General features: G+C 57.1%; 1 protein-coding gene across 1 annotated transcript in view; it reads right to left on the reverse strand.

The window, feature by feature from the left end:
* Positions 1 to 14,401, reverse strand: part of GRID2IP (Grid2 interacting protein) — a 41,652-nt gene that overhangs the window by 24,570 nt on the left and 2,681 nt on the right. The window contains exons 2-5 of the mRNA XM_054843317.1: positions 13,645 to 13,799; positions 2,166 to 2,420; positions 530 to 615; positions 27 to 96 (exon numbers count right to left, since the gene is read on the reverse strand). Coding sequence (XP_054699292.1) covers positions 27 to 96; positions 530 to 615; positions 2,166 to 2,420; positions 13,645 to 13,799 — 566 coding nt within the window. The remainder of the gene's footprint in view (positions 1 to 26; positions 97 to 529; positions 616 to 2,165; positions 2,421 to 13,644; positions 13,800 to 14,401) is intronic.

Below are 14,401 nucleotides of genomic sequence, written 5' to 3' on the forward strand. Positions count from 1 at the left end.
AGGACCCCTCTTAAAGAGCCTCTTACCTCATATCCAGACCATTGAGGAATAGGATCCGGTCTCCAGCTTTGAGAGCAGCCTTCTCAGCTGGGCTCCCTAAATGCACAGGGAATGAGAGGGGCTTTAGCTGGCGGACCCCCGCTTACAGGGATGGGGTCCCAGCTCTCTGGCCACTCTGTGCCCAGGGACACCCCCAGGGCAGGGTATCTGCTGCGGCTGGATTATTTGGGTGGGCTGGAGCTGTTCACTGGGCACAGTGATGCCAGTGCCCAGCTTGCATTGGAAATGCAGGTGTGATTTCAGGCAGTTCACTGAACGCAGACAATTTCTACCTTGCAAAACAGGGAGTGCATGAAGTCAAACTAAATTGTACCAAAGATGGTAGTTATTCAAACTGGGGAAAGTCCATCGCTGAGTCTTGTAAAAGTCCCTTTTGCTATTTTTGAGCAAACAGCAAGCACTTCAAATTGCCAATTCAGACCATAAATAAGTAAGTGTCTTTGAATCTTGTGGCTGGAGGTTTTCTTACCTGGCAGAACAGACTCGATCCACACCGGGGCATGGCCACGTAGCGTGAAGCCAAAGCTTCTGTTGCCTTTATAAACTCGCACAGTTCTGCAGGTGAAAAAAGCAAATGTGAAATCAGAGCCTGATATTTGGTTCTTGCTTCCTTTCCCAGCCCCTCCAAAACCCCGTTAGCCCAGGTGTCTCCTGAGCGCCCAAGCCCTCAAGACTCTCTGTCCCCCCGCAAGGTCCCCTTTGATACCAAAGTGTCTTTCAAATGGGAGCCCCTGAAACATGCCCTGCCCACAGGGAGTGGGGATGGAGGGAAGGTGTGTGCTGTTTTGGTGGCCCTGGATGGGCACAGTGCAGCTGCCTGTCCTGCCAGCACCGACAGCTTCTCCTGCCTGCAGCCTGCCTGTGCTGGGGAGCAGAGGGAGCCCATGGCACTGAGCCGGTGTGTGTGGGGGGGAGTGATCTGGGGGGTGCTAGAAATGGCCCACACAAAACTTTGGGGATCTGAATGCTCTGGAGGCAGGAAGAGATGCCTCTGTTTTAGGTGCAGACCTCTTGCTCTGCATTAATTACCAAATTCATAAAAACACCATCTAGTCCTTCAAATCCAATGTCTTTTTAAAGTGGAACTTGGGATATAGCTTATATATTACATAGAATAAGAGAGATTATGTGTTTTAGGGGGCAGAGATCTTGTAGACTGATGAGAGAGAAATTAAATTCAGCTAGGAAATTTTGGAAAGAGCATTGGGAGCTCTCCCTGCTGGGAGGCTGATTGGAGCTGGGAGTTGTTTCCCGCAGGGAGCTGGGGGAAGGCAACATCACTGAGATCATTGAAAGCCAGAAAGCCTGTTGTAGGAGCTGATCCTATGCTGGCAAGGAGGGAGACTGTTCTGGAACTGGATTTCGGATAAGTCACACCAAAAATTATCCTGGCGGGAAGGTGTGCTGCAGCCAGGCACCCTGGAGATACCAGCTGGAGGCAGGGGAATAGCTCAGGACGTGCCTGTGACAGCACAGTCCCTTCCTGGGAAGATTCCCTGGCTGTGCTGGCAGACCAAATCCTGCTCTCTCGCTTGTGAGACAGGGCTGAGAGCAGAGCAGGAGCCACTGCCAGCGCGGCAGGGCTCCTCGGCCCTCCGGGGCTGCTGAGGTCTGGCCATATGGCAGTGGGAAATGGGTTAATCCCCTGCGCACCGGGGATTGTCCGTCCTTCCTCCCACCGCCTCGCCCCCAGACACCCACTGGGGCAGGGCAGGACGATATAGCCAGCTCTGTGCCCGGGTGCCCTGCATCCCGCCGGCACAGCCAGGCACCCTGCAGCCCCCCAGCACAGGAGCCAACGCCCCCTCGCAGCCTGCAAGTGCCATCTCAGCTCCTGACACGGCTTGTCCCTGCCAGCCCTGCGGCAGGGAGGGGACAGAAAGGGTGGCCCGGAGCTGGGACAAGGGGCTCAAATGCGCCCAGCCTTCGAGAGGGAGAGGTCTTTGTTCATCCTCATCCCAGGGAGATTTCACCCACTCTGCACACCGAAGAAATCCCCTTTCCTAGTGCCTTTCCCCTTTCCCTGGCATCCCTCCCCCATGCTGCCATCCACAAGAAACCGGACGCTGCAGCTGTGAACTCAGGGCATCCAGGAGAGGCGTTACCTGCGGGCAGCCCCCGAGGCCACATTGCTGGTGATGAGCGAAGTGGTTTTCCGCAGGCTCTTGCTGACCTCCTCGTGGCTGCGGGGCACGGAGCTGGCACGAGTGGAGACAAGGAGCCGCTCCTGATGGTCCTCGCTCCGGCTGCGCCGCAGCCGGTTGCTGTGCTGCTCGCTCTTGGAGCGGCAGAGCTTGCTGATCAGGCTCTGTGACACCACCTCGTCAAACCGCTGCCGGTGCTTCTTGGGGATGAAAATCCTGGAAAAACAAGACAAGGGAGGGGAGTGAGGAGTGGGGCTGGGGGGGCCATGGCCCAGAGCTCTGCATTCTGCCATGGGATCCCATCCTGGGAAAGGAAAGGTCAGTGCAGCCCCAGCCTCTCATGTGCTCTTGGCCTCAGACCTCCCTAAAGCTGCAAATGCCAGGGCTGGGGATGCTGGGGACACGGGCTGCATCTCCTGCCCCATCCTGTGCATGACTCCATTGGGGCGAGGAGGTTGGACCTCTCCACAATGTAGTGCTTGCAGAGACCAATTCAAACATCTTGGTTCCTCCTCGTGCATCCCATCCCTGACCCCTTCAGCTGCCGGTCCTGGTAGACTGATGATGAGGTTCAGTTCGAGTCCCAGATGAATTGCTTCCCCCGGTGCTGACAGCCAGGGAGCTGGCTGGACTGTCGTTTCCCCCCCCCCCCCCGCCCAGTGCCCATCCCGCTGCAGCCCTGCTCCTTGCTGCGTGGTACCCATGGCAAGGGGTCCCAGTGTGCAAGTGCCACCTGTGTTGCCAGTGCCTAACCGCCTCCTCCAGACCTGCTGCTTCTCCAGCATGTTCTGGGACCCTCAGAATACTGCTCCCCATCTCCTGCCCCAGCCTCTCTGCTGGGACCTCTGGACTCCACTCTCCTGGGCTCCAGCCTCGGCTTCTGCCACCCCCCAACTCCCGCCACGGCCAGGCAGGAGCCTCATGCCCCTTGGGAGACGCTGGTGCCGTGGGGACAAGGACAGGCATGGTGATGCTGCAGGGAAGGGGACACCACTGGCAACTTGCTCTGTTTCAGGTCACCTCCCCTCTGCCTGCAGCCAAGTGGCCTTCGTGCCCCCCGAGAGGATACTCCGGGACCCTCGGGGGATGCACAGCACGTGCAAAGTGGAATCCTGGGGGGAACTGAGGAGGGTGCATCTGCACTGCTCCCACCCTAGCTGGGGGTTCACCCCTGTAACATGGGGAAACACTTTTCCTTTTCCTTCTGCCATCACAACAGTGAGATGCTGACACCCCACTCACCTACCTCCTACCCTCCCATTTGCACATTTAGGGGCTTCTGGAGGAGCCGTTATCTCCATGTGTTTCTATAGCAACTCTTCCCTGCACCCGTACCGGGCTGCCTGTCGCAGCTGCATTTGCTCGTTAGACAATACTGTCTTGTGAGGTTCATTAGTGCTCTTCACCTCGTGGCGCATGAGAACGCGCTCCCTACATTAACACAAACTCTGACACTTGCGGTGGAGGAGGGATGCGAGCATCACCTCCAAACTGCCTGGGGAACACATCTCTGGGGGGGGGCACTAACCGGGCCAAACTTGGAGCTGGCGTCAGAGGTTCCAGAGCAACTTGCTCTGAGGGGCTGCGCCTTCCTGCTGCCAGCGCATCATGGCTGTGACGATGGCCGGCTGCTAGCGGAGCGTGGCTGGAGAGGCTGGGGCTGGCCTGGGGCTCCTATGGATTTCCCCCATCCCCTGGGCAACTTTGCCAAAGAACCCTGAAAGCCTGGGGGAAGCCAGAGGAGAAGGAAGGGGAGGCTTCAAAGCCCAAATCTGCCAGGACCAGGACATCTTTGTTTCTCCCCAACAAAATGCAGAACTCAAAATAAGAGCTGATGCTCACATTGAGTAGGAGCAGACAGATCGTAAGCCATCCCGAGGCTAACGTATGCTCACGCAAAGCATTTGGTGATAATGTAAAATAAGTAACACATTGGTACAATTCACAGTCAATTTGTCATTAAGCATCAACTAGAAAAGAGTGAAATCATGCTAATAAATAGTTCACCCAGCTGTAAGCAGGCTCCTGCAGGAACACAGGCTGCTGCAGCCCTGTGCCAAGGGAGGAAGGGAGGATGCTGCGTGGCAGCAGTGAGTCCTGGCAGGACCCCACACCTCTGCCCTGGGACAAGTCTGGATTCCTTGTGGGCAAAACGAGCACACTCCCATTAAGTTGGCCAAATTAAATCGGCCCTGCTCATTCCAGCAGGGCTGTCCCACTTTGCACTGACTGCTACTTCGCCTGCGGGCTGACAAACATCAGGGTTGAGGAGCGAAGTACGGCTACCTCAATAACCAGGCACAAGGACATGCTTTAAGGGTTTCACCATAAACTGACTCAGTGCTAGAAGTAAAACCGTGTCTTAGCAAGGAGAGGAGCTAATTGACTGGTAAAAATAATCCTATTAAAGCATGCAAAATAGTTTTCTTCTGCAAAACCCTTAGAAAGAATTTGCAGCACAGCCTTGGGGAGCCCAGGATTGCCCCATGCCACAGAACTGCTGGGGCTGGATCCCCCAAGCTCCCCGATGCCCTGTGGTTCAGCAGGTGCTGACCTTCAAAGTGTGCGTGCTCAGCTCTGGTCCTTATCGAGGGACCCACCAAAGGCAGCACGTGGGGTGTCGTTAGACGGCGTTGATGCCTCAGCCTGTCCTCTGCTCCAGCACAATGCCACCCATGCAGCACGCACCGGCACCAGCACTGGCACCGCTGGGGTGGATGGTGCCCAGCGCCTAGTGAGAAACTGCAGCTATTTCTGCAGCAACCTGCTGTCCTGTGGGACAAGCCCGGCTTTGCCCACGAGTGTGGCAGAGGTGCAGCACCCAGCTGGGGTTTCCCTCTCCCAGCAAAGCCCACGGGGGCGCAGGGAGCATGGCTGCACCTGCCCTGTTTGCAGAGGTCAGCCTGGGACCAGGGACAGACTCCGTGTCCCAGCAGCTTGCAGGCTGTGCATGCCCATGGGAGGGCTTGGGAGCTGCGCAGCATCATCCTTGTGCTTTCAACTTCCTTTTCCTCCTCCTTGTGTGCCTCAGGTCAGCCCTGGCACTGTTCCTTGTTGGAGAGGGGACAGGAAAGGTGTCCCCAGCCCTGGGCACTGCAGCCCTGTGCCTGCTCCCCAGCCCCGGTGTAGGGTATGCCTGAGCCTTGGTGCACTAACCCTCCTCTGCAGCAGTGTCAGCGCATGGTCTTCAGCAGGATTCAGTCTGCTCTAACATACAAGTGCAAATTCAGGGCATTTTTCAGGCTGGGAGAGGCCCCAGAGGCTGCAACCTGCTTTGCCTTCACTCCCTCTCCAAAGCAGCTCGGCTGGGACAACGGCATGCTGCCACGGAGTGGGAGATCACTCGGCAGGAGCCTGTCTGCCAACGCGCCTGTCCCCTGCCGCTCGGCTCTGCTCTGGGGCTCACTTCAGCGGAGGATGTTTAGCACATCTTGGTCTTTGTCACACTCAGTATTTTTAAAAATCCCAGGCGGGTCACTTGCAGCTCACCTCTGAGCAGACACTTCCATTTCTGCAGCCTGCGCTTGCTGAGAGCTCTCTCCCCCACCAGCCCAGCACCCTGGAAAACCACCTTTCACGAGTGCACATGTCCTGCGATGGGAGCTGAGCTCACCCGGATGGTCCCGTCCCAGGATGCTGGGTGCTGAGACTCACCAGTGCGGGAGGCGACCCCTCAAGCGGGGCAGCGGAGGCAGCTCTGGCCCCGGTGGGAGCAGCTGAAAGCAGCCCCAAGTTTGCTCAGAGCTTGCGCTCAGCAGGGCTGGGAGCGAGGGGTTCCCGCTCCCCAGTCCATCACAGCCCCTGCACCATGCAGCACCCCCAAACCCCTGCCCTCACCACCCATCCCTTCGGTGAACTATAGTCATGGAGACAAAGCAGACCCAGATGTGCTCTTCCTGCCTCTCCCCAGCCCCCCCCCCCCAATTATTCATCTGAGCTTTGCTTGACTCCCCCCACCAGCTCACGCTGCTGCAGTGGTGGGCGCAGGTTGGCGGCAGGGCTGCACCGGTGCCGGGAGGCAGGGTCCCCGCAGCTCAGAGAGGCAGGAGAGACGTCGCGGGGATGTCTGCCGGGGCGTGAGGCATTCCCAGCACATCCAACACCATGCACGATGCGCGGAGGAGCGGAGCGGAGAGACATACCGAAAATGCCGAGAGAAACTCCGGTCCTTTCCCATTTGTCAGGGTGCGGTGGGAACAAAAGGGAGATGCTTCAGATCCTCATGCAGCTGAGTCTCAGCCTCGGCTCACGCCCACGACGCGGCCAGATCCAACAACCAAACCGTGCGCCAGCCGGTGCCCCCCTGCCACTTGGCACACCCGCGGTGCTCGGGGACCCCGGCCAGATGGGCCGGCTCGCCGGCAAACTCTACCTGGGCTGAGTCCCTGCCTCCCTTCGCCTTCGCCTCCCCGCTGCACTCTCAGTCCCGGGCAGAGGTTTACCATCTACCGAGTGCCTCCTTTTTTATCAACTGGGCTTTAGCGCCTGCTCTGCCCTCCCTGCTCCGGCTCTGCCCCGGCTCGCAGCAATGAAGCCTCTCGCTTTCCCTAAAACTGCAGTCGCTGTAATTTCCAGCTGGAACGATCTCGTAACAGAAAGGAGGGCACGTCTCCGCGCCGAACTCCGGGGGGATGCCTCCCTGGTGCTAATTAGTTGACTTCTAAAGTGCTTCTGTTTAAATTACATGCCGCTGTAATGGGTGAGAAACCTTAAAGGCAAATGGCATCCGCAGCGGGTGCGTGGCTGCTGGGTGCACAGGCGGAGTTGCCCAGGCTGGACCAGAACCAGGAGCAGCACCAGGAGCAGGACCACAGTCACGGGCCCAAACCTCCTCCCGAGCCGCAGGGCATCATTTACCCCCAGGGTAACACAGCAGCGCTTTGCATTAGGGATAGAAGATAAAAAAAAAAAATAAATTTAAATAACGCCATCTTTAAACACGGCGCTTGTGTTTGATGAAGAGGATGTGAAGCTTTCCAGAGCTGCCAACATCAGATACAATCTTCAGTTAGCAAAGGAAGGAAAAATGAAAAATGTATGGTTTAGCCCCAAAACAACTAGCAAAGACCTGACCTTGAATCTGTCAGTTGTGCAGAAAAACACGTCCAGGGTAGATTAAAACACTGAGTTATACTTGGATTATGTCTGAACTGTGCAGTGCAAACAGCTACCAGTCTGGAAAAGAACTTCTGCCCTGACAGCATGCCACAATGCTAAAATTCACATGCTTTCGGGAGAGAAAACTCATGTACTGCTTTACCCACATAACAGGACTTCTGCTTATGAACCTGGGCAGATTTTCCCAAACCTTATCTCCCTGTTCTCTTGGCATATGTGGGCAGGGGTGATGGCAGCCCTGTGCTGACCTCCAGCCTCAGCAGCACCAAAAGCCACGGGGGGACACGGTGCCTCCAAACCCCCATGCACGAGCAGGACTCGCTCCAGCCCAGCAGCAAGCATGGACCTGCAGTTTTCACAGGAGCTGTTATCCCATTATCCCTGGTAACAGGAGGCTGGATAATCACTCATCTGGCTGCAGATGTTTTGCAGATGTGACCGTTATCATTAAATAGGAATGAAGGTGCTTTTCCACCCAAGAGCACAGACATGGTGGGATGCAGTGGCCGTGCACTCTTCCCTGGCCACCAAACTCATCCCTGGAGACAGAACAAACTCCCCTGGCCCTGCACAGCAGCTTTTGGGGAGGGTAACTCTCTCATGACACATCCCTGCACCAGCTCCAGTAACAATTGATGCATTATCTGCCGGCAAGAGCCTCCCGGAGCAGCACCCCAGCCCATGCCCAGGCCGGGGCCTCAGGGTGCTCTCGCCTCTCCCAAACCCGGTTTGCCTGTGCCCAAACCACACTGTGCACCAAGAGGCGGTGGCTTTGTCCTTCCCCTGGCAGGGACGGGCAACGCCGCAGCTGCCAGGGACACAGAGACCTTCAAAGAAACCCCCAGAAAGGCTTTTTCTGTAGCCTCCATCCTGCCCAGCATCACCCAGTGGGTATCAGGGATCACGGCCAGGTTGGTGGATGCAAACGGCTGCTTGATGCAGCCCCAGGGATGGCCCCCAGAGCCCCTGTGGCACCCGTGGGACCCTGCCAGCTGCTGTGCCGGGCCACCGGCAGCTCCCGCACACCCCATGCCCCATGCCAGCCCCAGGGCATGGGCACTTTTATCACCCCTTGCTTTTCGGAGCCTCAGAGAGCAGTCACCTCGGCAGAGGCACTGCCCCCAACCTGCTTTCTGGTGGGAACACCAGGACAAATGCATGTTCTCTCTAAGATGCTAGGAAACACCTGGACCAAGTAACCACTTCCCAAAATAAAAGTTGTGACTCAGTGGTGGTGTGCGAGCGGGCCAGACTGATATAATCTGCATTACAGCCATAGTTCTATTTGTCAAATGAAATTAATCTCCTAACAGGAGATGTTGCACCAAGGCATTTTGGTCATGACCTATTTGAACTCAGCCAGTAGAAAAGGAACTCCACTCTCAATTGTTTTCCCCGCTGGCACATTTTTTTCCTGTTGCCCTAATTCCCTTTTTTGGGCAGTTGACCATATGTCCGGCTATCAGATTAGGGATTTTTTAAAACAGAAGCAAACAAGAGCTGCTTTTCCTCCATTATCATCCTGCTGTCCGTGTGGTTTCACAGCGGGTCTGCCCGGACCGCGGGCAGGAGGACAGTGTCCGTGTGCAGTTTGAAGTGCTGCATCGGGCAGCGGCCAGAGCAATGCGGGTTCAGGGGGGTCACCCCTGCTGCAAGCTTCATCGGCACCCGAGAGAGCCGGAAAGCTCCCCCCAGCCTTGGAGGAGGGGGTACATGGAGGGGGGGCAGGGAGGACAAGCAGAGAAGCAGCACAATCCATAATATATAAATCCTGATGGCTAAAATGAAATTTCTTATCCAGAGACAGTCACAGATGGCTGGAGTATTTTAATACAGGAACATGCCAAGCAATTTTATTGCCATGAAAAACAAGCTGAGACAAATAGATTGTTTGGAGCATTATTAAAATGAACTCGGTGGAATTTCTCCCGTAATAAGGGAACCCCTGATGGGCAGCGATTTTATCTTTGTCAGGGATCAAAAGTGACTGCAATCAGAGCGGCGCTCGCCTCGACACAGCTGCCGTGGACCAGCAGCTTCGGCTGCAGGCTTTGGTTTGCCCCCAGGAGCAGAGGCTGGTTGGGAAGCAAACTGACCGTAACCAAAGCAGCGAAGTAATGAACTACCTCTAACTATTCTCCCTGCAACAGAGTGAAGCACAAAATGACTTAGGGGAGATCCACAACAACATATATCAATCTAAACAGCCCAAGAGTTATCATCTAATCAATTAATGCGGCCAGGGTGAGAGGCTGGATGTGCTCCGGAGCACACACACATCCCACTATTCAAATCCAGGTTAACGGGACGATGTCCGTGTAAGCATCAACACCGGTGTTTTATGCACCAGTTTTTGTAACACCGCAGATCAGTGGGGAGGAAGGGATCTCAGTTTCCATCGCTCCCCAATTCTACTGCAAACAGATGTTTCAAAGCTAAACACCACTGCCGGGAGCTGGTGCAACGCTGGCATGAGCACTGCCGGTGCTGCCGCCAGCGCCAGGGGAACGCACAGTGCAAAGGGAGATGGCAACCGGGACGCGGTGGTGTGCAAGTGCTAAACCCCTTTGAGGCATAGGTGAGGATCCCACCTGGGTGACTTTGGTCCCCAGAGCCCGGGGAAAAGCTGGCGGCCACTGCGACAGCACTGCAGAGCACTTGGGTGCAGAGCCGGCGCCGTTCCTCTGCTGCAATCACAGCTCTGCCCTGGTTTGAAAACAGCTCAGAAATAAGAGCAGTGCCAAGAGGCGCATGCCCCTGGGACCCCGACCTGCCCAAAATAATCCGCTCCCCTCCCCACGCCAGTGCGAGACGCACACAGCCCTGCACACACGCTTGGCATGGCCACGGGGAGCAGAGGAGTTAAACCACACGGCTCCCCCGGGACTAGACCCGGGCTTCAGCATTTGCAGGTGATGGAATAACACAAAATAAGAGATTTCCCTCTCCCCGGCAGAGCTGCGGTGCCCACGGGGTCCCTGACGAGAGCAGTTCCGATGCAATATGGATGCTAAGAGTTAATTAACTTTTAGCACATCTCGTTTTTGCGGTGCTGGGGGTTGCTAGATTCGAGAATTAAACTGCTTGAAACCCATTCCCCTCCCAGCCCCCTCGGCTCAAGGAAAGGTCCATTCTTACTCACCCGAGACAGCTCATCTTTCCCCCTCGCTGCCGTATTTCATCATTCTTGAGCAGAACTACAGTTGTGCACTTTACTACACACACCAGCCATATGGGCAGGGGATGGGAGCGGGGAGGAACCGGCGCAGCACGTGCGTTATCCCTGCTATCCACAACCAAACGGATGAAGAAAATGTCAGCAAATTAAATTCTGCAGGAGCTTAATTCTGGGCAAATGGGATGAAATCCATTTGAGCTAAAAAGGAAAAAAAAAAACCACCAACACTGGAAGAAGCCCAGCCCAAGGACAGACAGGAGGAGGAGAGGTGTCTGCAGCCCTGGGTCGATCTGTGTGCTGAGGCGGGGGGTCTTGGGTTACGCTGCACTACAGCATCTTGCAGGGAGCACGTTAAACCCTGGGGGGAGTCCAGGGAGGGGACAGGCAGGGGAGGGAGGACAGGCGGCAGCAGCAACAGCCCGAAAATAAATACAGCTGGTGCAGAGGGAAGATCCAATCAGGCCAGTGCAAGGGTCAGCAGCTGACAGGGACGTACCAGCCGCCTGGCTCTGCATGCCGGGGACCACACGGTCACCCACCGTGGGCCACTGCCACGCATCCCACACCAGGGCTCAGCCAGCCTGCCGGGGCCCGGGGCTGCTGGTAAGGTGAGTGTTGGGGACCCTTGCCAGCATCACCCCCGGCATCAGCCCCAGGCCCTGGCCAACGCGCACCGCCACCGCTGGAACGAAGGGGCTCGTCCCAGCCCCTCCGAGGGCTCCTCTCAGCAGCTCTCCTCCAGCCTTTGCAGGGTGGGAGGCTCATGGCGTGCAGGTGTGTGGGACTGCCCCCCCCACATCTCGGGTGGAAACAGCCCCCAGGGACAGGAGAGCTGGGTGGGATGCTCGGGCCGGCTGATGGGTACCCGCACGGTCCCAAGCACATCCTCACACGGCTCCACATGCCCGCAGGGGTGGTCCTGCAGGACAAGCCGCAGGGTGCTCGCTGGGTCGGCTCAGATGGGCTCCGTTCACCCGAATTGCACCAACACACACCGCTGGCACCCCCCCTTTGCATGAATCCCCCGCACAGCCCTTCCCCAGCCCCAAGGTGCCAATTGGGGCGCAGACCCCGGGCCCCTCCTCAGCCAGCAACGGACCAAACCGGCTCGAGCTGTGCAGAAACCACCCATATGAATTCACAGCACCCCCTAAATCCAGAGCACCTGGGAGCCGCTCGCCACCTTTCAGTGAGTTATTAAGAGCATTAAAAGCTGTTGCTCAGCAGCAAACTCGTCGGATGGGAAACCCCGGGATAAGCAGCTTGTATCACGCACAGCAGCGCACACAGAGCTGCCCCCACATCCCCAGCACCTCTGCAGCTGGGAAACCTGGTCTCCAAAGCACTTTTTTTTTTTTATTTTCTGGACTTCATTTCATTAAGATTAGACAGTAAATCTTTTCCCTAAGCTAAATATTTCATTTCCATTAAACCAAGATTAGCTGCCTGATTTACGGTACCTCTTGCCCCAGCCCTGGCATTAACCTTTCACATGGGGGCACAGGACGGCTGCAGGGTTTGGCTCCATTATTGGGGGGCTGTAACGCAGCGCTACCCCACGGCATCGCGGGGTTGGGCATGGGGTGAGCTCTGCACTGCGTGGGGGGGACAGCAGCACCGGGTCTGGCCACGCTCTCCTCCACTGACATGGGGGCTGCTGGGACAGGGACATCCCGGTGGAACCTGCTGTGCCCCCCATAGAGGGGCTTGGGTCCAGAGGAAAATGTAGACACTTATTCAAATCTTCTCTGTGGGGAAAAAAATCCTCTGTAATTCCCCAGGGATGAAGACAAAGGGGCACTCTGAGCATTCGAGGCATTTCCATGGATCTTGCTGGGAACAAGATTTTTCCTGAATTGTGGGTGGTGAGTACTTTTTGTTTGGGACTAATTTGGGGTGATGGCTCAGGCAGGGCTCAGTGCAGGCTATCCCTGCCCCCCAGCCCTTTGCAGGTTGGAGCCCCCCAGGATGCCCTGGGGGGACAGGACTGCTGCCATGGTGGCAGGACAGCCTGGATGTGGGCACCCAGAAAAGGTGGCTGCTGGGGAGGTGACAGTCCCTTCCGCACCTGGCTCTGCAGGGGTCTGTGCCTGTCCCCGCTCAGGTATGGGGGGGCCCTGGGTGGCCCGCGTGCAGCCACGGCAGAGCGGGGGGATGCCGTGTGGCAAGGGCCACCGACCCGCTCTCCCCATCCTCCCCACCGTGGGATCATGGCAGCGCGGCAGAGACCCCGGCACGGGGACGTTGTTATGGTAACTGTAATATCTTGCAATTCCACTGATTAAAGCAAGAACTGGAAAGCCAGGCCCAGTGTGGGGCCAGATGGAGACCTGATTCCCTAATGGCCATCGTCTCAGCCTGGCCATAATCCCCACCACGTGTCCATGCACCAGCCCACAGTGCCGGCCCTTTGCTCCAAGAAGAGCAGCGGAGTGGCTGCACCGGCTGCACACTCACAGCATGACCGTGCCGCTGGGGGCTCAAGAGGTGCCGGGGACCCTGAGCCCGAGCGGAGCGTTGCCAGAGCATCCCAGTATGTGTGACATCAGCCCCGGCCACCCCGGGATGCTGTGGGCAGTGCTGGCTCAGAGGCAGCCATGGACCTGGCAGAGATCCCCCGCAGCCACCCCTGCTGCTGGAGCTGCTGGCAGCCCTGGCCGGCCCCTTGCCCACTGCCAGCTCTCATCTTGAAGAGCTTGGTTTATCTTCTGGCCAGGCTCTTGGAGAATCACCAGCCATTCTGCAGCTAATCCCGTCTCCCTTCGAAACAATGGCCAGAAACAGGAGCCACATCCTGGGCTGCAGGCAGAGGTGGTGGCTCCGTGGAGCTGGTGACCACCGCTCCCTGCAGGGACGGGGACGGGCAGCAGTCGGTGCAATGATGACCAGCGGGCAGCCGCAGGTCCCCCTGTCCCTCCCCGGGGCAGGACAGCCACACAGGCTGGCAGGCTCAGGGATGCTGGGCTGAGACCCCACCAAGCTCAGCTCAGCTGCCCCTTGGAAAGGAGGTTGGCATCTTCCCCGCAGGAACCTCCTGACCTGTGCCTGCACCACTCAGCCCTGCACACTCGTCACTGACGGGCAGATGGACACGCGTGGTTTAGTGACCAGCACGACAGCACGGAAGTTGCTGACACCCTGTACCTGATGTTGTCGATCAGATGCTGGTGGGACTCCTGGGTGAGGACCATGCAGAGGGCGTAAGCCAAGTACTCCACCTTCCGCTCTGCCGCGTACTGCTTCAGGACGGTGAACACCTTCTCCTTGACCTCTGGCTGGTCACTGAGGATGTCATCCACCTGCAGCACGGGAGCCGGGAAAGAAGAGGGAAGTGGCATTGAACAGCAGAGCATTTAACCGTGTGTACAGAGGCACTAACGGTGCAGAAAACACGTCTGTCATTGCAGCACCTGGTCAGATGAGGAGGGAACCCACACAGGGAGGGAAGCGAAACTGCAGTCATCAGCCCATCACACAGCGCTGCTGGGGCCTCGCACATGCCCCTGGTATCACTGTTCTGTGTGTTATAAACATTGCACTGGAAACAGAGGTGTGACAGCAACCCCCAAAACTCTGCCGGGTCACAAGCGTCTCTGCAGGAGAGGCTCTATGGCGTGGCTGGGTGGGGAGATGGTGTGTTGGTCTGGAGTCTACCTGGCAGAGGACATGACAATGGGCTTTTGGAGGTATTTAAGCCTCTCGTCACTCCATGATCCTGCCGGGTGGCACTGTCCCGACATTAATTCCGGGAGGCTGCAAGGAAGTGGGGAGAGGGAGCACGAACGTGAGCACCAGCCCTGAAAACAGCATCAGCAGCTCCCAGCCACTGTCCTGTCCTCTCCACCTGTGACAGCCATGACAGGCAGAGTAATTAGCTAATTACTGCCCAGCCAATTAGCCT

Source organism: Grus americana, chromosome 15, assembly GCF_028858705.1.
Source record: "Grus americana isolate bGruAme1 chromosome 15, bGruAme1.mat, whole genome shotgun sequence".
NCBI classification, from domain to species: Eukaryota; Metazoa; Chordata; class Aves; order Gruiformes; family Gruidae; genus Grus; species Grus americana.